At 57.9% G+C, this 25613-nt stretch overlaps 1 protein-coding gene across 1 annotated transcript in view; it reads left to right on the top strand.

The window, feature by feature from the left end:
• Nucleotides 1–1389: 1389 nt before the first annotated feature.
• Nucleotides 1390–25613, top strand: part of LOC119111348 (uncharacterized) — a 25268-nt gene continuing 1044 nt past the window's right edge. Inside the window, exons 1-4 of the mRNA XM_037235163.1 lie at nt 1390–2032; nt 2075–2309; nt 21292–21367; nt 23986–24093. Coding sequence (XP_037091058.1) covers nt 1466–2032; nt 2075–2309; nt 21292–21367; nt 23986–24093 — 986 coding nt within the window. The 5' untranslated portion in view covers nt 1390–1465. The remainder of the gene's footprint in view (nt 2033–2074; nt 2310–21291; nt 21368–23985; nt 24094–25613) is intronic.

Below are 25613 nucleotides of genomic sequence, written 5' to 3'. Positions count from 1 at the left end.
TCTGCCGGCCGTGCTGCTCTGCAGCGTTCTCTGTACACTGACACGGCAGCTGACCGCGGCCTGTGGATCAACCGATCCCGTGCGCGGCTGGTGGACACACCGCTCGCGTGTCGTGGTGGACTAACTAAGCAAACTGGCACTGCGCCGCTTTCAGTACGGGACGTTCATACCATTGTTTTGCAGGTAATTGGACGTAAAGTTGTTCTCAATCTGAAAACCATACCAAACGATATCCGAAGCTATGGACAGTTACATTTCGTGCTGCATGTAATTGGTTATCGAGTAGCACGAAGACAGCGACGGTGTTTTGTTAGTACCTCGATCTTTCAGTCGACACACCTCGACAATGCTAACTGATCAAATCGGTGAAGCCCAAATATTGACCAAACGCTTCGGTCTAATTGACATCAATTGTCGCCGCTGGAAAGGCGTGCCATTAGCCGCAATCATCGGCCCTTGTGTGTCCCACGACTAATCGTGCCTCATTGGTGCGCGCCGCCACCAGCAAAGGGCGTTTCACCGGCGGCTTTTACCGTCTGCGCTAGTAGAAATCGGCCGGCGCCAGTTTTTCGAGCGCCGGCGTGCCCCGCGCGAATAGGCGACGGCACGCGGCGCGCGGCCGCGGCGGTCCCGTCTCCGCGGGGCGCGGGCGCGGGCATGCGGCGATATTGTTTAGAGAAATCGAAAGCCGACCTGGTGCGCTATGAATGCGCCGATCTGACGTCTGAACACTATCAGCTGGAGGGTGGCACCACCGAGGCCGCTCGTCATGCGGAACCACTGACTGAGCGCGCGCGGAATGGCTTCGATGGCTCAGGACTGAATACACCGCGTAGCTTTGTGGAGCGAGCCCGATATGCGGCGGACTGTGGGGAACCGCTGGCCCGCGGGAGGTCTTGTAGTGCGCCAGCACATGATGAAACTTCTACCGATCGTGGGATAGATTTTAATTGGATCGTCTGGCAAAGTCAGGTGCAAGAAGCTGGCGATCGAGCGCTACTTATTGGGTCTGACACTGTACGAACATGCTGTGTCACCGTTGAGGTGACCAACGAGAGCAGTGACGTTGACGTTGCAGCTCTAGGCACGAGGAAGTGATTAAGTCGAACGATAGATGAATGCTGAGTAGGAGGGAGCATCGAACATGTTGAATACTGCAAAGTAGCAATCGGAATAACGCGGGGGAGCAGAAAAACGACGTTTATTCCAGATGCTGACCATTACTAACGTCCAATTTGCATGCGACATCGCACGCTGCCGCCCCTCGATGCCCTTCCGACCTCCATTCTGCACAGCCGGGCGCGGTCCGTTTTCGTGAGCGACCGCTGGCGGCGCCACCGGTCGCCGCCTGCCGCCTGTACCGCTATGGAAGCCATTGGTGCCCCGAGCGTGGCGCCGTGCGGACTAGCGGCAGCGGCCTGCGACCGTCCACCTCACGTGCGCCGGCGGCCGCCACCGAGGCGCCATGGCGCTCCGGCCCAACAAGCCGCGTGACGTGGAGAAGGCCTCCTACTATGTCTGGTTCCTGGGAGCGCTCGAGAGCCGGGGTCTGCGCGGCCGCGAGTTCGTGGCGCCCGTGGTCGACGAGCTGATGCGCAAGGAGCAGCACGTGGAGCCGACCAAGGTGACGCTGCAGGTCAGCGACAAGGGCCTCAAGATCGTGCAGCACGTGCCCAAGAAGAACGGCAAGGGCCGCACGGAGCCGGTGAAGCACTTCATCCCCGACCACGCCATTACGTACGCCGTGCAGGAGCCGGCGCCAGACCGCGACATCGTCAGCTGTATCCTGCTCATCTTCAACCCGGTGACCAAGTGTCCGGTGCACGTGCACACGTACCGCTGCGACTCGCCGGAGACGGCGGCGCTGCTGGCCGGCCAGCTGCAGACGCTGGCGGCGCGGCCCGACAACCGAGCGCACATCCAGGAGATCGAGGCGCGCCTGATGGAACGCGGCCTGTTGGCCGGCCCACCGCCACAGCAGCAGCAGCAGCAGCAGTCGCCCCCGCAGAAGCAACAGCACCACCAGCAGCCGCAGCAGCAGCAGCAGCCGGAGCAGCAGCAGCCGGCGCCGTCCATCGGCGGCTCGGGCTCGGCCAGCGCGCCGGTGGCCTCGCTGTACGACTCGCTGGCGGCCGAGCTCCGCACCAAGATCCACGGCCGCGACTCTGGCCCGCTGCTGCTGCCGCCGCGCGACTACGACACTGACCCAGCCCCGGTCGGCAAGACGCCTGTCCAGGAGGACTCCAGCGGCATCGGCTCCGACGACGCACCCAGCCCGGACCACCGCGACCGTGACCGGTCCTCCTCAGGTGAGTCCCCAGGTCATAACAACACTTCCGCCCCGGCAAATTCCTCAAATAACCTGGTCGCTGCTCATCGAGTGAGCTCCCAGATCATCGGGGAACATCTGATCAGGCAAATCCTCAGATTGCCTGACTGTTTGTTCTCAGGGAGTCATCGGGCTTTTCGAACGCTCATCCCCAGGTGGGTCCCCAGATCGACCTCTGAAGGTGAGCAGCCAGATCATCTGGCCGCTGCTCATCAGGCGATCCTTGATCGCCTTACCGCTCCTCTCCAGGTGTTCCCTCGGATCACCTGATAGCAACCATCGGTCAGTCCACAGGCCACAGAGAACACCCCGGTACACCCCGGAGTACCCAGGTGACAGGTGCAACGCCTCTGGTGAGGCGTGAGGTCATCTGATAACGCTTCCCGCAACGAGCCGCCAAATGGGTCATTAAGATCGCCCTATCATACGATATTAGGCCCACCCCACCTCAAATCACTGTCCGGCGTTTTTGTGGTCGTGAGGCTGTCGAGTGCATCACTTGCCTCCGGTCCCACCTTCTCATCGCCTATTCCGGCATCTCTAGCTATTTAGGCGGTCCTCTCTCACCCGTGACATGTTAACGACTTTGGTACGCGAGCGGCGCCTGATCCGGCCGGCAGTGCGTAGCCTCCGGCCGCGTGCTGCCGTGTCGACATGGGGCGCGATCCCGGGCGTTGCGTGACTGGCGCTTCTGGAGCGGCGGCCGTGGGCGTCTAGCGGGGCCAGCCCTGACCCTTTGACCCACAGGGAGCGCCAGCCGCCGAGTCATTGCCATTCCCAACATGCCCCGCGCTGTCTGATCCCTGTACAGCGCGGCAGAATCCTGCCGCGTCGCCCAGAAATTTAAACGAGAGATGACTGTGTAGTTTACGGTTCGAGTCTCGAAAGCATGCAAAGACAAATTGCCATAGAATGTTTTGTTGCATGGGTTATAGCTAGCGGGAAGATCGGGCTCTGTGACAAAGACATAATCACCTGCCGCACGGATTTCGCTGAGCCATCTATACGCCATCTGGGTCTTGGTGCCGATCTGTCATGATTATGCAACGTCCGGCACGCAAATCGACTTTGGAAAGCGGCCCGTTCGGGTCACCGCCAGCTTCCTCGTCAACTCGGCTCGCGCTCCACCCGCCGGCTGCTCTTGGAGGCTGACCGGCTGCCGCGTGTTGCCCGCGGGGACGGTGGCCGCACTCCTCGTATGAAACCCCACAATTTGTCGACGAATATTTGCATTTGGGAGCTCGTCCTGAATATTGGTTCACAGCGTGGACCAACAGATGCGTCGACAGGTTTCGCAGACTGAGTGCGTCTCGTTAAACGGTCGTCGTGGTATGCAAGTCGCTGTGGTACGGACGACTGTGCGTCAGGCAATTATCGCAAATGGTCTGGCAGCACGGAATGCATGCGTAATTAACCAGTTTGAAAGAGCGCCGGGAGGAGGCAGCACCGCATGCCAAACGCGACATGCTGCTGTTCGTGGTTTTGTGCGCAACGACTGTAACTCCGTCGCACTTTCGAGCGGCAGGCCATTGCAGAAGCAGCTCATACGAATCCGAGACTTTCTAAGATATCACCAGTCACGAAAGACAAAAACCGTAGCGGCGTTAGTGAATGACTCACTGGTCGACGGCGCACTCCCACGGCGATTCGCCTACGGCCCGTGCTTAACGCGGTCAACGCTCGGCGCGCGCGCCTCCTGCTCCCCTGGGTCTGGGACCTCCAGACGCCGCCAAACAGAGGGAAACCGTCCGTGCCCAGCGTGCGCCGTCCCACTTGGAGCGGCACCGAGGGGCCTGGCAGGCCCGGGCGGCGGCAGGAGGTGGCACCGCAGCCGCCGCCAGCGGCGCCCCCGACGGCGGAGCGACCGCACTGCGGTCGAGCCCCAATAGTTTTTGCGGGTCAATGACGGCCGCCTGGGACTCGACGGCCGAGTCAACTCTCGATGCTCGTAACGGCGCCAGGCGGCGGCGCACGTCACGTGCGGTCACACGCGCCAGAGCCTTCACACCAGCCGTCGGCGCGTGGATCCTCGCCCACCCGAGCCGGCTGCCGGCCGCCCGGCAAATGGGTCAATGTTTCCGAGTTTGCCTAGATTCTTGGCGCGTGAGACGTCGCCGAGGGCCCTGCTTTCTCCCGGCCAAATGGCTCCGGCTGACGCCGCGCGGCCAGTGCAGCCGACCGGCGTCGCCATGCTCCCTGGCCAGGGACCGGGACTGCGCGACGGAGCCGCCGGAGGCGCTGCGGCGGACCGTTGCAGGGTTGGACGCCGGGGGCGCAGTCAGGTGACGTGGCCATGGCCAAAGAAATGTCGACGAGCGTCAAAAAGTGACCGAATGCCACAACGTAAAAGCAGAAATGCATGGTAGTCAAACACAAATTAATACAGTGATCTGTTTTGCACGGGAGAGTAGAGCTCGGCCGTGGGAAGGGGAGCGGAGGTTGCGCGCCATGCCAGCACGCAGAGAGCACGCAGAGAGCACGCAGGAAATAGAGACGGTGGCGGCGGTGGGGAGGCTTCCGGCTGCCGAGCCCGTGGCATGTAACAGTGACAGTAGTGTGACGGTATTGGGCTGCATCCCTCGGTCCGACAGCTGTCCATCTGCCGCCCTGTTGTGGAAACCCACCGGGTTCTCACGCGTATCAGGTTCTGTGGCGATAAAAATGTGGTTGATGTGGCTTAGTGACGGCGATACATCCTCATCCAGACAAAGCGGACTCCCTTGGCACGGGTCATCCCTCGGCCGCCTGTACTGGCCGGTAGAGTCATCCGCCACCGACACCCCGCCGTCATGGCACTCCTCCCACCGCATGCAGTTCGCTGGTGCGCAGGCTGCAACGGTCCGGACGACCGGCCGGTGCACTGGCGCCGGTGAGGCGCTCGTGCGGGTGGCACAAAGCGGCGGGGGCCGACGCGCGGGGCGTGACACGCCAGCCTCCGACGCGCCTCTGCCGCCGCTGGGGTCGGACGCGGTGAATCAGCGGGGCCCGGCAGCGTGGCCGGCCGGCGCCGAGCGGTGACCCAGTCGTAGCGCAGGGCCGGCCGGAAGCTGTGACGCGGCAGCGGCGCGGGCGATGCCCCGGCCGGCCGGACCGCTTCCGCGCCGTCCGGGTCGGCCACAAAGGTCGCCGCCTGAACGGCCGGCTCCGCTCGGCGTGCCTATCACGCGCTCCACACGGCCGGGGAAGCGCTCACAATGCGACAGCACGAGACCGTGGCATGCGCTGCCGACGGTCATTAGTGGCCATCCGGCCCCCGCTGCGCGGCGCGGCGCGAGCCGGCGCCACCGGCGGGCGCACTGTGCGGCGGGCTCCTCCGCCGGGGCCCGGCGCCGGCCGGCGGCTGACCGGCGGCCACCCATTAGGCGCGGGTTGGAGCGTTCGGCGGGGATGGTCACGCCACCGCCGCTCGGGTCGAAGCTGAACGGAGGGGCCCCGCCAAACCGGTCGATAGGCGACGCTGCAGCGGGCCGAGCAGGTCAGGAGTTCAATACGGGTCGAGGTTTTTACGGCCGCGGCCCAGACCTTTTTACGAAGACTGCATTTCGCTCTTGGCCGCCGCCTGAACAAAGCGCTGAATAGGGCGCATGACGTGGGACAGCTGGCTGTGCAGACAGCGTGAGGCAAAGCAGGAGTGGGCGTAACGGTATGCGTGCTGGTGCCCGGGTGATAGAACATAGCTGAATAACCAGATGATAAATGTCGTCAGGCTTCACCATCTCCGCCGGTTTGGCCTTTGTATGCACCCTGGGATACGTTGATAAGACCGCTAGAACGACCCCTTGCCGATTCTATATGCGGTGTGCTAAAATAAGAATAAACACGGCGAGAGAACTCCACAAGTTTCTTCACTTTTTACTGCGCCATTTACAACACCACCCATGGTTAACATGTCAGGCTAGATTAAACGAGGTCATATGGTTTTTTTTTGCCGTCTGCACGTGGATTTGCATAAGGCGCAGGCTAAAACTGATACAAGTAAGAGTATGCACCACTTTCTCTCGGGGATTTGTGTGCGGTGAGTTGGGGCTATTTAGGTATCTAGTCTGACCGCCCCATAACGGTACGGACGACCGAAGTTGTAAAAACTATTATCAATATATTGGAGGCCTTCGAAGATTTGACATGGCCTGACCGTGGCATCTGATGGCATTGGCACTTCCTCGATATTCATGGCACAGCGTGTTTAAGAGCAAGTTTCAGGTGACGGTCAGCATTCCGTCTCACGTGACGTGGTCTTGCATGACCTTAGGGAAGGCCGCGGGCATTGATAGCGTGCAGACATAGCGCATTCTCACCTTCAGAACGAGTGGATTAGAAGATCCGGTGATCTCAAAGCTGAGAATGCGTAGTGCAGTGAGGCTTCTCCTCGTTTTCGTCGTTCAGGGCTTTGGGAATCAGGCCACAGGTGGGCGACCGGATATTGTGGGAAACTGAAACTCGCTGTTCAAGTGTGAAAAGGATGGAGCTCGACAAGTCGAAATTTTCCTGCGATCTATTGAACCGTTCCGGAGACATCTCCGACAAAAAGCGAGGGGTTAAGCCGCCCGTTGGGTTGGCGACGGTTAAGCTGACTACATCAGCCTGTCGTTTCAACCCAACTAGGGATCACCTTGAGCTAGAGAATATGCAGCCCGTTGCCGGCTAACTCCGTCTGGTCTGTCAAAGTCGGAATCTGGTCTGAAGCAGCCGGGCGGGGAGTGCCCGGCATCGGTATGGAAGAAAACACAGATCGACAACGACGGCGAATGGTGTTGGCAATCTCCTGTTTGTGAGCTGCTCGCTCAAAGCGAAGGGATGGCTTGACTAAGGCACGAATTCAGCGTAGACGGGATCTAACCAGTTCATCAGATACACGCGTCACCCGCGTGGCCGTTAGAAAAGCTGTCTTCGATGTGACGCGCGAGCCAGTGACAAACCAAACGTGCCACTTTCGGTCCATTATGCCTATTAGCGAGTAATAGGCCGCGCCTATTGTCCGTCTTCACTGGACTGCGAGGTTCCGGAGGTTTGATTAGAGGTCACTCGGCGCTCCGTCGCCGGCGCGCTCCGGCGAATCCGGGCCACGACCCTGGCCTCGCCAAGTGCGTGACCGCGGCCTCGGACTTCGCAGTGCTCGACCATTGGGCTGCAGCGGCTCGGCACAATGTAATCACACTGTAACCCGGCCGGGTCATAAACCTGCTCTCGCGTGTGCGATAGAGTCTGTTTCAGCCTTCACCATGCTTTAACGCGGTGTTTCGCAACCAGACAGGATCCGGCAGCCGAAAGGCGGGGCCCGGTCTTATGATGTCCTTATTGATATTCTTATCGACTACGTTTGCATCTCAGATCTTCGGATCCGTTGCTAGGATCCAGGGGCATGATGACTTACCACACTAGCTGTGCCGACACCTGTCCGCGGAATATGAATGCTGCTGTTTTGCCAGGCGGACGCCGGCCAGGATCACTGATTATCTTACGCATGTCGTAAGTAGGACATGCGCTAAAGTGTAGTGTGGCATGTTCGGATTCACGGAATTACAGTCATTATTTCAGTCTATCTTTGCCTCCCACGGCTAGGGCAAAATATTCCGCATATTTGCCCGGCTTTTGTGCTAATATCCGTACCTTCAATGTTAGACAATGTGTCCTGATTGACTTTATAGTTCCGTGTTACCCGAAGCGAAATGCTGGGGAATATCCTTAGGCGAATGGCCAGATAAAATTTAAGAGGATTTCCTCCTTTGACAGCTTACTACTACTTACTACTGGTTACTTAACGCTACTTACTACTGGTACATCCTTACTAACGTACTGCCACTGTACTGGATGAAATAAACAAGACACGACACAGAACTATTTTGTACTGAAAGGCGCCGGCTGCGATGCAAAATGGCAAGATGGTCAGGCAGATAGGAAATTCGCTAGCTACGGAAAAATCCTTTTGTTGGATTTACTTATTAGTTTTAGGTATAAATTTGAAATCAATTGTTAGACATTGTCCTTTATTCAGGTGCCTTAGTGCGTTAATTTGATATTGAACATGAGCGCATGTGGTACCCGATTAGACACATTGGTGGTAACGTTTCGCACATTTTTGGGGTTCATTCCGTCCGTCTCTATCATAATCTCTATGCTAATTTTTCAGACTTAACTACTGATACTCTCGTGCCTAAGGACAGGAAGATTTTTAGGTTACTTCCTGAGCTACCATTGAGGTGTGGACCGAAGCAGGTTCTGAGCGACGGCTAGAGAGTGGACGATCTGATAGAACTCTAAAAAGAGCGACCAGCTGACGTGCGCCGGCTGCGTGGGCGACAATTTCACAATCTGCAGGACTCGAATCCAGGCGGCGCAAAAGCCCACAGCAATTGGATTCGGGAATAAGCTAAGCTACCTTACTAACTGGTTTGAAATTAGGTGACACCGGCCTGACGGCAAGTCGACGGGCGTCGTTTGTGGCATGGAGAGGCTTAACGTGTTGGACGTCGGGCAGATATCAATATCTTGTTCGCGACCATGGCGGTTGATTGCAGACAGCCATCGGTCGTCCGCAGCAAACAGGGCGGGCCTGCGCTGAAGGGCCCGTTTTTGGAATCATGTTTAGATGAAGCTTTGCCCTGCGCCTGCCGTGCTTTTCTAGGTCGCGCTGAGCACGACCAAAGCCGGGCGGGAGTGGACTTATCTCATTCCACCTTGGTCTGGAGCGGGCTATTGAGGTGAAGGTTTCGCCTGCCGAGAACCTGTCGGCGCATTACGCGGCCGGTCCCCGGCGGCTGAACCTGCGGCGCCGCCTCGGAGGCCGCATCCGCGGATCAGACGCAGTAGAGCTGGCTGTGACATTGGCTGCGTGCGCAGCTCGGCCACGCCCGTCTCCTTGACGCACGTGCAGCGGGCAGCTGTGCAGTTCACCTTCTGTTGCCTGCGATGCGGTGGTGCGATTTTAGACAACACTGGCCGGATTCCCCGATCGCGTTCTGCTCAGCGAGACACGCAATTTACTTGGCTCAGTTCGGCTCGCAGGAAACATTTCTTTCCAGCAGCAGTGGTTAGGAGTTCCTGTCTCCAGGCGCACTTGAACCGTTACCTGGCCAGATGTATAACAAGATATCGACCGAATGTGGGGTTGTCTTTATGCCCGGTCGTATATTTAAACGGGTTCGGAGCCTCAATGATCCCCAGAAAAAAACCTTAGCGGAACGCAGCGCAGGTCCTACGTGTACCTAAATTTCTACCTCATTTCTGAAAAGCCCGGTTTTTAAGGTCTCAACTCCCACCATGCGACGCAACATAACCATGCCACGTGCCCGCCCCCAAACCGTAATCAGCGGCATTTGGTGCTGGTCTTCCAGCCGTCTGTGGCGGCGGCGCTGCGGCCGTCCGGCCGGCGGCGGCCGGCTCCGGGCGACGGCGCGGGCTGGCGGGCCGAGGGGCCGGCCTGCCGACAGGGCCGGGTCGCGTCTCGGCCCAGCCAGCCGTGACGGCGCCGGGGTGAGCGTCCCCGCGCACGGTCCGCTACACTTAGTGAGCCATATGGCGGCCGGCCGGCCGGCCGGCGGACATCCATCAGCGGGTCGGCGGCGCGACGGCCGGGTCCGGCTCCGGCCCGGCTCCTGGCTGAGGCCCTCAGCTCCAGCTCCTGGCTAAAACTCCCGGCTCCAACTCCAGGTCTGGCTAATTGTCGAGGCTTCAGACTCCAGCTCGTGGCTCCGGCTTTGGCTCCTGGAGCCGTCTGCTGCTCCTAGATGCAGGTTCCAATCGCGGCGCTTGGCTCCGGTTCCAGATCCTGGATCCGGCCTTCGAGTTGTCTTGCCAACTCCACCTTTCAGCATACGGCCTCTTGTTCTGACTCCCATCTCCGGGCCACGCCTCCCGGACCCAGGCGCACGGGTCCAGTTCCAAGTCTCGTCCCCTCACTCCTGCTGCCGAGACTCTGCCTCCCGGATCTGGCAGCGCGGCTTTGGACTCACGGAGCCGAGTGAGAGGTGGAACCGGTCCAGGGCCGAGGCGGGAATCATCCCCTGGCGTCGACAGTCTCATGACACCGGCGGCCCGCGGTCTCTCCGTGTGAGCTCGTGGCCGGCAGGTGCGCTTTTTGCCCCGGCGCGTACTTCCACGTTAACAATGTGTTCTATTAATGGTGGGAATTACTTCAACCATGGTTAACGTTTTACTCACAATGGTGTAATTAGCGTAACTTTATAGGAATGGCTCAGCTGGTTGTTCAGTCACAGATGTGCCAGTTAAAAAATCTGATCACGTGAGTTTTCTCAAAAATTAATGGATCGATGGTCATGACGTCCAGATATAGTGTTGCCGGGCAGATAAAATAACCTAATTTTACAAGAGACGTCTGCGATTTCAAATCTACGATCAATTCAAGGAAACCAAGAGTAACCATATAACATCTCTGAAATGGGTTTCTAAGATGGCATTGCATGTGTAATACGTCACGCACGCCACGTCACGTCACGTGTCACGTAACGTTTGCAAACTGAAAGGCAAAACCGCACAATTACCTGGAATTGTCTGCGCCAGCACTAAACGGTAGCACTCGGCGGGACGTCTCGTCCGCGCGTCCATAATGGCGCCATTGTCCGCGTCCCCACCGCGGCGCGGAGCGTCCGGAGCGGGGCGAATTCCTCGACAGGCCGCGCGGCGTCGGCGGGAGCGGCCTCCGCGCGTGACCCAGTCTCCGGCGGGGCAGGCCGCCTCCCGGGCGGCGTTACGACACCGGCATGCGCCGGCCGGCCGCGCCAGGGTCAGCGACGTCGGCGACCGGGCCGGACGCCGGCGCGGCCGATTGCAGACTGGACGTCGACCCCGGCCGTCACGGCGTGATGAAACACGCCCACGGCAGCCCGTTACGCCAGAGCCGGCCGGTGACCGCCGGTCAGGCGGCCCGGGCGGCTGCCAGCCGGCCGTCTGAGAGGACCGGCCGCACCCTCGCCGCGCCCGCGCCGCCACACCGACAAATAATTAATTCGTTGCTTCATGCAGAGACACTTTTACTTTTGTCTTAGCCATGCATGGATTGCGACTGCTGGAGAGCGGCACGGATGGATCGTCTCGACTAATCTGATACGGGTCTGAGAGCCACAGAGCGCGCATGTCGTGATGGTGCGTGATGGATTCGGCTGTTATGCTGAGAAGTGCCCCAAGGGCGCTGTCCTCCACTGAGACGGGTTTGGCCTTCCATGACGTTCGTGCGACCAGCCTTGTGCGGTTCAAATCGGTCGTGATATGCCTACGGCGGCGTGAGAGTCTCCGAGCTACCTTGCTGCTTGGCATTGACGTCGCCGGCGTAATGACCACCATTGCCGGCTGTAATTATGCGCTCGCCAGATCCACCGAGCTCCGTTAAAAAGCAGGAGAGCTCTGCATCTCGTTTCACTGGACGCTGACGGCCGTTGAGCTGTCTATGAAGCGAATACTCGGCGCATGTGTACGGTGTTTGGACCTTGTGCCATTTTCGACGCGGCCGCGACGGTGGCGCAATGCTCGCCCGGAGTGGGAGCCGCTATTGGGCTGGAGCGCTGTCCGCCTCTGTCGGCCGCAGCGGGAGTGTTCTGTCGTCCCAGAGACATGAGATGTGTGATGAAACCCCGCCATTCTTCTTGTGACACGGACTTATGAAATCCGAGAATGACAAAATAAAGCGTGTCGGCCCTTTTCAAACGCTGACGTTAACGTCCCATTGCTTCCTTTCAGCCCATTTACGGCATTTGGTGCGCCGACGAAAGGAATCCGATTCGGGTCATTTTATAGGTCTGTCAGCAATTTCAAAACTGTTCCAGAACATGTGACTACCCGGAAGACGAGCGCCGGGGCGTTAGCTTTGGTCATCGCTCCGGTTCTTTACCAGTGGCGGACTGAAGCTGTCCATGTGGACGTGACCAATAAGAAAAGGCACAAATGGGATTTCGCTTCCCATGAGCCACGATGCTAACGTTATATGTTAGGTGATTTCGCCGCAGAAATCTAGTCCAAATTCGCATGAGATCGGAGAAAATTTGACACTTGAGCGTCTCCTTGAAGAAAATTGCGTCTACATGCCTGTCCGTCTGTCCATAGTTCGGCTGCCATCAACCCCTCACTTACAGCCAATGGGCCGCCTGCAGGGGCAGCGCCCCCGACACAGGCAGTGCATTGTACCTGCGCGAACAATGCGGGCCTCATTGTTATGCAGCGCGCTCACCCGCCCGTACAGGCGCGTTCGCCGCGCATACAGGCGCCGCCGCACCGACCTTCACTGTCGTGGTAGGGTGCGGGCGCCCCTCTGGAGGCGGCGGAGGCCCTGCAGGCCGCCGCTCCGAGGAATCACGGCAGACACAATGGAGCGCGCCTGTCACGTGACCCGCGACCCGGCCGCTGCTGTCGATAATGGCCGCCGTGTCCGGCCGCTTTCTCAGCGGCGTCCGGCCGCCGCCGATCTCCGGCGTGCGCCGCGGCCGGTTTCGCGGCGTTTCCGGTGCGGCGACGCCGCCGGTCCGCGACAGGACAGGCTTGGCCGATTTCCCGCGACAGTGGCCGTGTCAGCGGGCGCGGCGGCCTGGTCCGGGCTGGCCCGCCTGCCGCCGCCCTGGCGAACAGTCCAACGTGGCAGCGATGGGCACCCTGAGCCAGACCTCGCCGCAAACGAGATGAGCTGACAGCAATTACGGTTACCTGCACACGCGAAGCAATGAGGTGAGATCACGCTGAAATGCACATGTGGGATGACAGCGGCTGCGATAGGTGCGGCCTGTTGACGAAGCCGCTGCAGATGAGGTGAGATCACATGATATGTTCCGATGAGAACATATCAGAAGAGATGGCTGCTGACGAGACGACTGTAGATGACCGCAGATGACTGCAGACGCCTGCGGATCGGCACTGCAAACAGGAGGAGATCGGCAGGCGAAGAGACCGCAGATGACTAGCCCGTGACCACGACGCGCGGGGACCGGCGTGCCACCCAGGCCGCCGACACGGCACGGCGGGCGAGAGCGGCTTCGTGACTCGTGCCGCACGAGCGGCGCCCGCCGTGTACCGGCGCGCCGCCTGGCGCTGATATGCTCGGGAAGATGACGGGGAGGCGTGCACAGTTACCGGCGATGCGCCGCCGGCGGAGCGGACGGCGTGACGCTGCAGGCGGCGGCCGTGCACGGCTTCACACGGCTTGAGATCCGGTCCGACCAGATGACGTGATGTGCACAGAGGGTCCGCGCAGCGGTCTCTATCTGACGCCCAGGCCGAACAGATGGGCGTATCGGGAGGTGCAGGCGCATCGTGAGGTGCAGGAACCTCTTGCTTCCTGACACCACCGGTCCGTGACTTTGACTGGACCATGAAAGTATGTCCCGTGGGCTCGAGCTTGCGCGTAGTCGGCGTCGGTCGCGAGCCGCCGCTGAGCACAGCAGCGCACCTCCGCGCCGTCCAGCGGCCGTCTGCTCCGCCAGCTTGTCAGACCAGCTGACGGGCATCAGCTGGTCAGACTATCAGTTTCACCAGCCGTGGAGAGCCACAGCCGTCGGCCGGCAGAGGCTCAACCAAACATCGGCTGTCCCCCTCAGAGGACGGTCCGGGGAGGGGGCCCCACCAGCCATCGGCAGTCCTCCTCAGCCGGCGGCCGGGGAAGGCTCTACAGCCGTCGGTCGCCGGAGTCCCCCTCAGCCGACGGTCGGAGGGCCTCCCCAACCGTCGGCCACCCGAGTCCTCCTCAGCCGGCGGCCGGGCGGGGCTCCACAGCCGTCGGCCGCCATAATCCTCCCCGGCCGACGGTCGGTCGCACGGTTCTGACCGTCAGGCCGCCAACGCCCCACGTGATGTCAGTGTGTATGTGACGGTGCATATTCGCAGCATTAAGAGCTTGTCGGCGGTACATTACTAGGTAGAAGATAGGGAGCAACAGTTTGGTACCACTTTGGAGATAACAAAATAGTTAATGTCTCGACAACGCGCCCTTCCCCCTCTATGCGCTGCATTTTGTATGGCAAAATCCATGACAAGTTTTAAAAAAAATAAGTCCCAGAAAACAGTCCCATTCTCAAGGCTGTGATTGCTGTCTTCTGGCCCAACCCGCTACTGCAGTCCAAATTAAGTTGCATGATATGGCTGGTTAAAGTCCAAATGAATCCTGACACATTGCTCCAGCCTTGAGTTTTGCAGAAGTCGAATTCTCTGCAACGTCACACAGGTGTCAGTGAGATTCCTCCCCCAGACCCCAAGCATGCGACTGTAACGGGACTTCTCCGCACGAATCCTCGCCACCCAGTACTTGGTGTCCCTGGACGGCACCCACGGCCGTCGTTAAGCTGGCTCCCTGGGCTGGGCCGGCCCGCGCCGGGCCGGCGAGGAGGAGCGCGGGATGCGTTCGACGCAGTGCCGAAAGCTGTGCGGCCGAGTGCCTCCTCCTCCGACCGGCTGATCCCCAGCCGAGCCTTCCTGGCGAGATCGCGCATCTCCCAGCTCGTAATGCCGCCTCCTTGATTGCCGTTACGCAATGGAAAAGGCGAAATCTGACTGGGGGCAGACGGGGTGAAACTCCGTGCTCTTCCTTATGAGCGTTCGGCGCGGGCACTTTCTTTACGCTCTCGACGCTCGGCGAGTGCTGGCGACGAGCCGGCGCTAGCGCGGGCGAGCCGGCAGCCCGCTCCTGCCGGCTGGCGGCCGTGGTGCCATGCGGCCCCGGCGCCGTAAGCCGCTTCACGTTGACCTCATCATTCCGAGCGGCGACCACTTTCTCCCGCTGGTGAAGCGCATGCGCAGACGGATGCCGCATGGGAAGCGGCGCAGTTGCGCGAGCTTGCCAGAGGTGAGGAGGTGAAGCGGCCGCTGCCGGGTGAAAATTGACCCCTGGCGACGGATATGGCGAGGGTCGGCCGCGGTCCTAATGAGCGATGGCGGCAGCGGCACCGCCGGACCGCCCCCTCCGCGGGCGGCGGTGCAGCCTCCGCCTCCCCGGCGCGCGGCCGCGCCCCGCGGCGCCCGCTCTTCTCGCCCCATGAGCCGACAAATTGGGCGTCGGGTAACCGACCTGCCGACAGCGCGGTCCCGGTGCGCCGGCGGCGTCACCTCTTCCGCGTGGGCCGGCTCGCCTGCCTGCCGTCACAGCAGCCGGGCGCGGCGGCGGCGGCCGACAGCTGTCCTGAGTCCGGGCCGTCCGCTCCGCCGGCCTCCCCCGGCCGCCGCCGCCGCCGGCCGCCGCCACGGCTCACCGACCAGCCGAGCGCTGACGAGGCCCCTCTGCGCCGAAGCCGATCACCTGATGGAGCTGGCGATACGCGAAGACACAGACGGTGAAGGTCGCCACCGCACCGGTTTCAAATCTTTCTGGTTGGTTGTCTTGAGATGTAATCATGCTCTACCTACACGGCTACATTTGCATGTGAATATTATCGCACATCAGCCATCTGTGAGTATTTACGCGAATGATATGGGAAAGTACACGCATGGCTGCTGTTTAACATCTTAAATAATGCGAGTATACAAGTATTAAATTGATGAAAACATAAATCATTAGGCCAGCCTACATGTACATGATGGTTGTTGCGCCAAGAAATGCAGCCAGGTGTCAATGAAACCTTTAAAAAGACGTACTCAACGAAACACGCACGACAGGCTCACGCAAACACACACACACACACACACACACACACACACACACACACACACACACACACACACACACACACACACACACACACACACACACACACACACACACACCACACACACACACACACACACACACACACACAAACGCGCAGACACGCATAACACGAACCGCACGCTCTCCGGTCACCATTCATTCGAGTAGTGAGCACAGAACACCGTCCGACACTGACCGTCCCTAGACAGCCGCGGGGACTGGCTGGGGGCGGCCCGGTCCCGTCACCCTGTCACTGGGCGCCGGCCGCCGTGGCGACAGTCACGGCCACCTCGCCGCGGTGACCGCGTGTCGACTGGGCCGGAGCGGACACGGCGGCTGTCTCGCGCGGACACGGCGGCTGTCCCACGCGGACACGGCGGTTGTCCCGGGGACACGGCGGCTGTCCCGCGGACACGGCGGCTGTCCCACGCGGACACGGCGGCTGTCCCGGGGACACGGCGGTTGTCCCGGGGACACGGCGGCTGTCCCGGGGACACGGCGGTTGTCCCGGGGACACGGCGGCTGTCCCGGGGACACGGCGGCTGTCCCGCACAGACACGGCGGCTGTCCCGCGCGGACCACGGCGGCTGTCCGGGGACACGGCGGCTGGTCCCGGGGACCCGGGCGGCAGGATCCCGCTACAGACACGGGGGCTGTCCCGGGACACGGGGGCTGTCCCGGGGACACGGCGGCTGTCCCGGGGACACGGCGGCTGTCCAGCACAGATCACGGGGGCTGTCCCGGGGACACGGGCTGCTGTCCCCGGGGACACGGCGGCTGTCCCACGCTGGACACGGGCGGCTTGTCCCACGCGGACACGGCGGCTGTCCCGGGGACACGGCGGCTGTCCCATGCGGACACTGCAGCTCTCCCCCGCGGACACGGAGGCTGTCCCGCATCAGACACGGCGGCTCTCCCCCGCTGGGGCGCCAGCGGCTGTTCCCACGCTGACACGGCGGCTGTCCCACGCGGGACATGAGCGGCTGTCCCGGGCAGACACACTGGTCAGCCCTCTGAGGCCCCGGCCGGACGGCGGGCTGGTAGACAACGGCTTCCTGGAGTCGGTGGACGCCTGGCACCCGCTGCTGAGGTCGGCCCCTGGGCGGCCGGCGGGCCTTCGTCTACCACCGGCGAGCGGCACGGCGCACCGAGAGCGAAACTCGGCCCGTACTGGGCGGAGATCTGGAAGCTTCTTCTGTGCTTCTCAGCCTTAAGAAGGGCTGTTATGCTGACAAGTTATTTCAAACTCCAGTTTGTCCCTCCATGGATTGGAAATGCGTGATTGCGTGTGATATGTGGGGTAGTCTCAGACAACAAGATCCGTTTTGCCTGATCTGATTTTACTTTCGTGAACAATTTCCTTCAGCGCAAGCGGCATAGCGTGGATTACAACTAGAACAATGCGAATCGGTCGTGAAAAGTCTGCTCTGATCAAGATAACGATTATCTGGCTAAAAGAGAGTCCTTGTCTTTCTTATCCCATGCGAGAGGGTTCAAGCTGAAATCATGGAATGTGTGAAATGGCTCGCACGCATGCGCGGTAAAACTCCGATGCTGAGTAGCGACAGGAGCTATGTTACTCACAGTGCGATGTTTCTCTTTCGACATCGCCTTTCTGCCTCAACTGGTGAAATTCCCTGGACATCATAAAGCTTGCAGGTGTCCTGTACGGCATGAAAGATTTTAAACAAACGTTAGGAAAGAGAAGCTGGATCCAAACTAGATTCAGGCATGTATTCATCACTCCCACGCAAGGCGTATAGCGACAGGAATATGCGTTTTCACTGTCAGCCAGTTGTCTTCCAGTTTTCCTGTCAGGTCTTTATGACATTCCGAATCAGATACGAAAAGTGAAGCTGCATAAATGCAACTTCGTAAGAAAAATGCACGAAGTGGTCGTGCATGAAACCAAAAGTTGCACCGGCGTAAAAGAAGGCTGCACTGATCTATCAAATGACATATATATATATATATATATATATATATATATATATATATATATATATATATATTATGAACAAATATTCCTCAAGCAAGGCCGTCAGTTGATAGATATGCAACGGGGTAAAATGGTAGTTAGTTACGCACTTGCCTAGGCACGCATTGTGTTGCGTTTCCTTGTTGCTACTCCAGCAATGCCCCGACTTACCCCGATGGCGTCTGTACAAGAGTTGTTATATTTGTTTAGTGTCGAAGAGAAATGCGTCACTTTGTTTTTGTGTTATGATGCGCAGCGATGCATGGCAGCTGCACTAAGTTTAGTTTTCCGTGAAATCATTTTTTCGTACAGGGCCTTGGTAACTGATGGAAATCATTTGTCTTCTGATATTAATCGCATGCCTTGTGTTTTGGTACCTTTTGTTCAAGCCAACTGCATAAATACAGCCGTCAGCTCCGCAAATCTAATTCCACTGGCCCTCTACTTTTACCATTCATAACCCGATGATGAAAATCAGCGATTTCACTCCTGGATTCCATCTGTAGCTGAACAAGTTGTACCGCCGGCACAACACTTTCCATTGACCGCAGGTGATTGCTGGCAGGCGGCATTCCTGTCCTGACGAGACGGCGACGGGCGTGAAATCTATGCCGAGCCAGCCCGCCGATTAATGCCCCGGTTATCCCCGGGCCGCCCGTCCGTGACATGGCGCGTTACGAAACATTGCTAATGAACGCCTGACGGGGGTCAGCAGGAACCGGTGAAAGTGAGGCTCCGCCTGACGCTCGGGTGATCCTGATCCGTCTGGTGTCAAGGCACCACCAGGGCCATCCCAGAAGCCGCCCCCTCATCCGCTCGGCTCTGGGTGCGTGCCGAGAACGCTGAGCCAGTTGCGCAGCGGGCCTCGACGCTGTCGTCTCGGCGCGAAGCCGACAGCTGGCTAACGGTGCCGGCAACTCTCCGGCTGCGTCACGCTACCGCCGGGTGTACCGGCGCGGGCTCACGTCTGGGAGAGGCGGTACGGTACCCTCCGGACCCAGCGACACGCTACCGCCGGGTGTACCGGCGCGGGCTCACGTCTGGGAGAGGCGGTACGGTACCCTCCGGACCCAGCGACACGCTGCCGCCGACTATGCCGGCGCGCGTTCACGTCTGGGAGAGGCGATACTATACCCTCCGTACGCAGCGGCAGGGTACCCCTTCCAGCCGTGGCATGGTAATCTTATCCGCGTAAGACGATACTTTAGGAGGCGTACAGAATGGTACTTCGTTTTTCATAGCATGACATAACAACTTGGTGGCAATGGATTTTAAGGGCCTGATGTTGTCGCTTGAGGTGGTGGTCTTGAGGCATGGTGCGATCCCTGTCTTGTGCCCACTGGCGGGAGATTTTACCGTCATTCCTTGGAGCGCGCCTCGACTGGCATCCGCAGCGATCCCCGAGACGAAGCACATCAAGATAAAGCGGAGGGCGAGCGTGCTGTGTGCCTCACCGACTGCACTTATAGCTTCACGTATCGCTTATCATTGTATCATCATGCTGGACACAAAAAGCCTTAAAACCCCGTCATCGTAAACAATGGCGCTGCCAATCAGCTCCTCGGATGCCTTTACAAAACCACAACCAGGCCATCTTTCCTATTAAGCGAATGGAAAGCACAGCCTAGGCTTAGGAGCAGACAGGAACACGACGAAGGATCCACAGACATGGCATATTAAGAAAAAAAATTATTAGTTGAGTCCGGTTCAATCCACATCGTCCGACCCGCTGAGTGCCACCACCCTAGAAGTTGTGTGGATGGGCGCGGCTGGATGACATTGAAGGGCCGGTCCGAGTGTGAGAGCGGGATACAAGAATCACACGCTGGGCATGCTCGCGTGAGATGAGAAGATAGCCGTGCAGAGGTTTCTTGTTGGTCTATGTCGTGCTAAGTAGGCAATATGCCGCTGGGCTTTCGTTCATGTGTATGTAGTTACGCGGCATATCTCGCAGGCAGCCAGTCTTGCTGGGCAGCGGGCACTACGGCATGGTACTTGGCGCTGAGAATGGGACACAGCGGCATGTGCATGTGACACCGACCAAAACAAACTTATGTTTCCACTTTATAGCCGGTTTCTTTCGCTCTCCTGTTTTAGCACGATCTCTCCGCTGGCGTTTATCTCTCCCGCCCTGCGACCCACTCTCTCCCTCTGTTCATGCGTCGCACGCACTCCCGTCGTCTGCCGGTGTCTGGGAGCCGCCGCAGTACGGGGCGGTGGAGCTCTCCGCCTCGGCCGCTCCCCAGCCGCGAGTGGCGGCGATCAGCGCCGACTGTGCGTCGGCGGACCCGTTTACCCGAATGCCTGATTCTGCGGGTCGGCCGCCACGTCCTACACCAGCTGAGCTAGCGGTGCGCTGATCCTATCAGCGGAGACAGTGTTGTCACGTATCACACTGGTGGAGCTAACGGTGCCGCGTATCGCAGTAGAGTGTTTGCGGCGCCGAGCATCCCGCCGCTGCGACTAACGGTGTCACGCACCGCGACGCTGGGGTGTACTAAACAGGGCTGCGAAGGGATAACTGCATCCAATGGCTGAGACGCGAGCTTGTGCGAGGCTTCTCTAGACATCTGCCTCAAAGGGCTGTATGCTGGGACGTTGGCCTTGCTTATACCTGCACCAGGCCTCGGCAGCACAGAGTCAAGGAAAGTAGCATGTTGTAGCATGTAGCAAGTAGCACTGCGAGAGTAGTGCTACCGGGCCTTCTGTGGACGCGCGCAGTGTCGATTCAGGTGTGGCGAGGAATCATAATACACGCTGTTAGTTCACTTAACGTGGCCCGCCAGCCGCCTACTGCCGTCCTTCATCCCCAGTGGAGTGTGTGTGGATATATAGAGTGTGTGTGAATAGTGGGTGGATCCAGAAGGTCCGGGCCTAATCTAGATGTCAGCGCAGTGAAAAGCAAGGGCGGGCTGCTTTCCACGGCTCAAAAACCTCGCGGCGTTGAAAAAGGGACGTCGAGTGATTCATGACATCTGCCCGTTGCGTTCTTGGACATGGATCCCGCAATCTTTGAATCTTAAGTCTGGCGAAACACAGCCGATGTACATGCACCCTGATTCAATCTGCTAGCACCACAGCTCGCGGTGCGACCCGACGACGCGTCCCCAGACCTTCTGACGTGTTTATTCTTCGTATATCCTTGAGCCCAACTCTGGCAAAACCGGTATGGCGAGCATCCTCGTAAACATGTTTTGAATCCGCAGACGTGCGACCCGATGCGTTGTAGATGCATCAGTTCAGACATCACATTGGGGTCAAAACGCACCCGTTTAGACCAGGGCGTCCCGACTATGCCGGGTGAACATGCTACTCCCCTGCCGCTGGGCTGTGCTGCTGCCGCCTGACGTGCCCTGTTTGCTCTACTCGCAGACGAGGAGTGGGAGGCGGCCGGCCACAGCACTGAGGACCTGCTTCTGGAGCCTTCCCCCTCGCCATGGCAACAACGGTAAGCGTTCGGTGGAGGTATGGTCGTCACAGCACGGGTTGAGCTAGTTGGCGTTGATCTCGCCGACAGCCGAGTGACAATTGTACGTCATTGCTCGAGGACTTGCAACCCATCTTGAGTCGGGAGAAAGGTTAATTAATTGGACCGAGGCATAGTGGCGATGAAGCATTGGTAGCTGGAAAATTTATCATCCAGACATGCAAACGATTGTATGGGAGTGAGATCAACAGCCAGGTGGTAGATAATACCACCTGTAAATTCTCACCCTCATGCAATGCGTCACCATAACACGTAGTATGGTGTGCAAACGTTGTCATTAAGTCCGAAATAAACATTACCTTTCCTTTCCATACAACACTTAGGCATTCAAACAAATGACCACATGACTTTCAGATGCAGCACGACGATCGAGCAATACGATCATTCAAACATCATCACGAATATTAAGAACCGACATCATGCTTAACAGTTTGCACACAATGGAAGAGATCGGCAATGTGCCCCCCGCCCCCCCCCCCCCCCACCGAAATGATGTACACCCCGCCGAGAGGAACCGAGCGCTGCGCCATTTGATCTTACACGCCGAATGGCTGCTTCGATATCACTGCATGCTGAATTGCTTGTCAATGCCTTCAGTCCTTTTTTCCATTCTACTCTACGCACGATATGTCATCACTTCATTCCGACTTAGAACCGTTTCGGTGAAGAGCGTTCATAAAGACCGGTCGGCTCAAAAGCTCACATACGCGTTGCTTACAAGTGCGATGCAAGAACCGTTATATTCAAGGTGCCTTTGACGGCGCATATATATGGGCTGAGTCAGCGCATTGTGTCGCCAATTGGAGGCAGAGAACAAAGGGTATATATCTATATATATATATATATATATTTATATATACATATGTTTATATGATATGTTTAGATCATGCCATATATATATAGATATATGTGCTTATATAACATATCCATGGTGCCTACAATATAATATATATATATATATATATATATTTATTATACACATATATACATATGTTTATAATATATTGTTTATATATAAATATATATATAATATATATATATATACATGATATGTATACATATAAATATACATAATATACACACATATATATATAATATATATATATATATATATATATATATATATATATATATATATAGATATATATATATATATATATAAAATTATACATACTGGTCGTGATTGCGATGAAAATGTGACCACACATAAAACAATAGATAACAAAAAACGGATTACTACGGGCCGAGTCCGGTGGCGTTTGATCGACGCCAAGCAATCGCAAGTGATAAAGTCACACACGAGACGGCGCTCTCGTCACACTGAGCCCAAGTCCATGGCCAGAATCCCATTACATCCGGTGAGCAGGGCGTGCTTGCTTTTCATGGCGGTTTTGAACGTCATGAAACAGTTGATAACGGTCAATGGCCGAAATTCCGTCATGAAATGGTTTAAAAGATACATGATCGAGCACCGAGAAAAGTTGTTTTGTTCAACATGTCTCTCAATAGCAATGTGTATCATACACGTCAACACACCCTGGTAGGCATTCGTCTGTCATGTTTTGCAGCATCCAGCGGTACATCCATCGGCACCTACTCTTTCCATCCTGTGCTACTGAAAACGTGAGACAGATCCGTCCAGATTTCCGTGTTGTATCACACCGCGCAGCCATTAGCCATGGTTACGAGCGCAAATGGCCCTCCCGACAGTCTCAACGTGCGGGAAAGCTCTTCTTCCCAGCTCTCAGCTGTCATGATGAAAACTGACTGGACACGCTAGTCTGGATTGAGCCGCGGTGTAGCGGCCGCGCGCCGGCAGTCTGTAGACAGCCCTTCGCTGCTTTGTCCTGTTGCACAGATGCATTAACCACCGCAGAACATTCAAGAACTTTTACGGAGTTGAAATGGCGCGTGATGTAGAATGACACATAGAACATATCGATAGCTACGATTGACTGCGCTGCACGCATACGCAGGCATTGCGCATGTACATACGCAAGATACCAGCCGTTCACAGGGTGTAATAACTTTCAGTGATTGGATTTCTATGATATATCATTTAACTTGCTTTCTGATCGTTTTCTACCATTTAGGCGGAAAATTGTCGTTTTGTGTATATCTTGTTCCTGCCCTATAGTTCGTTAACTACACCCCTTGCCTGCCAGGGGGAGGGACGGCACAGGATGCCGTCGTCCCAGCATCTGGGACCGTCGTAACGCCCCACTGGCAGCAACTGTCATACACTTATAATGCTGATTCAACAGAACAGAGCCTGGTCGTCACGCTTAGCGTTTGAAATCTCCTCGCGTAGAACAGTGGTGTCTAAATCGCATCATTATGCCGTTATCTACATCGCTTACCAAGTAAACATTACGGGAGATAACGGAAACCTGAAACACGTCATCGTTTAGTCTGCAGCGGCGGCCTGCGGAGCATACGGAGGTTCAGGTGACCCGGGCGTGTTTCAGACCCGGATGGAGAGGTCACGGGTGGTTCAGCTGACCCTGTGACACTGGCGGCGGGTTTAAGACCCGGCTGGAGAGGTCACAGGTGGTTCAGCTGACCCTGGCGTGTTTCAGACCCGGCTGGAGAGGTCACAGATCTGCCGGCGGCCAGAGTCCCGACACAGACGAACTGCTCACATCGGGTCACTCGTCCTCGCGCAAGCCGGCCAGCCAGCGTCAGAGGTATGGCTTCAGCCCCTCAGCGCCCGCCCCACGACCCACCACAGCTTAACGGATTAGCAAACAAACGCCGGGATTATAGCCTCTCGGCGTCTGGGCGCTTTGCAAGTGGGGTGGCGAGGCTGCCAACCCAGCCGACGCTTGTATGCGCTGCCAAACTGATGGCATCACGCGATCGTTAAACGGCCTGTGTGCCCAGCAGCGCAAATATTTGAGGCAGCTGTGGCTGCCTGGCTTTGGTCAGAGGCATCGGCACTGCAACTGGAGAAAGGTTAGGACCGAACTTTGAGCCGTAAACGGCCATGCAACGAAAGCTGTGAGCAGCGATGCATGCGAAATTTGACCCATGGGCCGTGATGCAACATACATTAACGTTATGCCCACGTAAACTGTCGACGGTTACTTCCCTGTTTGATCCTGGAAGTGGCCGTCCACGCGAGGTCAGTATGACCTGACTGGCTTTGGTACAGTCCAGTGAACGTGGGGGCGACAGGCCAGAAACAGCACAGCCCTGTGAGGTGAAGGCGAGGTGAAGCTCACGAGCCGTCGGGGTGTGACGTCCGTGACGTATCCTGCAGACATCCAGTGGTGCGCCCGGCCGTGACCGGCGATGTACCCAGACCCGGGCGCTGTCACTGCACAGGTGCGGCCGTGACCGGGCCTCAGGGGCCGGGCACGGGACGACAGGTCCTGGACGGGGGACTGGCCGGCCGGAGGCCGGTCGGTGGCGGCGCCGCCCTCCCCCGCCGCCGCGACCTTGACGTCAGTCCGTGAAGTTAAGTAGCGGCCGATTAGGTCGACCCTCGGCTGATGAACGGTTGCCGCGTGCCGTTCACACATCGGTCCGCCGCCGCCGTCTCTGGCCGGCACGGCAGCTGCAGAGCCGGCCTGTCCGCCGCACGGCGGCCGGACAGACCCCGCGCTGGCGCAGGCGGCCCCGCACAGCGGCCGGACAGGCCCCGTGCTGGCGCGGGCGGCGCCGGCGCCGGCGTGGCTTCTCGGTCTCCAAAGCTGAGGCTGTTCGGGGGCTGGGCTTGAGGCCGAGACCTTGAGACGGAACACGCGAGGTGATACGCATCACGAAAGACGACGGAAGTGAAACGGCTTGGTGGGTGGGTGAAAAGCACCTGAGGGATTGTCTGATGGAAACAATTTTATTTGGGTTCGCCCCAGATTCCAGGATCCCAGAATCCCAGGTCCCCACACCGCAGGTCATAAGTATCGTAACGAAACGAGGCGTTTTTAGCCGCATGCACAGCGTCGTCGGCATAGAGTAATTATCCGGTCATCCATGTGGACGCACACCGCCATGTGCATGCATATTTGCACACATACTGGTGTGCATGTATGCACGAGTGTTTGCAAGCACTGTAAATTTAGGAGAAAAGAGTACGAGCTGTCAACTGACATTTTTTTATCAAGAAATCAAGACTATTGTCTATGCACGTAAACGATTGTTTGATTGCGCCCGACTCATGCGAGATCGCATAAGGCTCACACGAGAACGTGTGCAACCTCAGGGT

The sequence above is a fragment of the Pollicipes pollicipes genome, unplaced genomic scaffold (assembly GCF_011947565.3).
Source record: "Pollicipes pollicipes isolate AB1234 unplaced genomic scaffold, Ppol_2.1 Scaffold_7261;HRSCAF=8764_pilon_pilon_pilon, whole genome shotgun sequence".
NCBI classification, from domain to species: domain Eukaryota; kingdom Metazoa; phylum Arthropoda; class Thecostraca; order Pollicipedomorpha; family Pollicipedidae; genus Pollicipes; species Pollicipes pollicipes.
The sequence above is the reverse complement of the archived record's forward strand: the minus strand, read 5'-3'. Positions and strand labels throughout refer to the sequence as shown.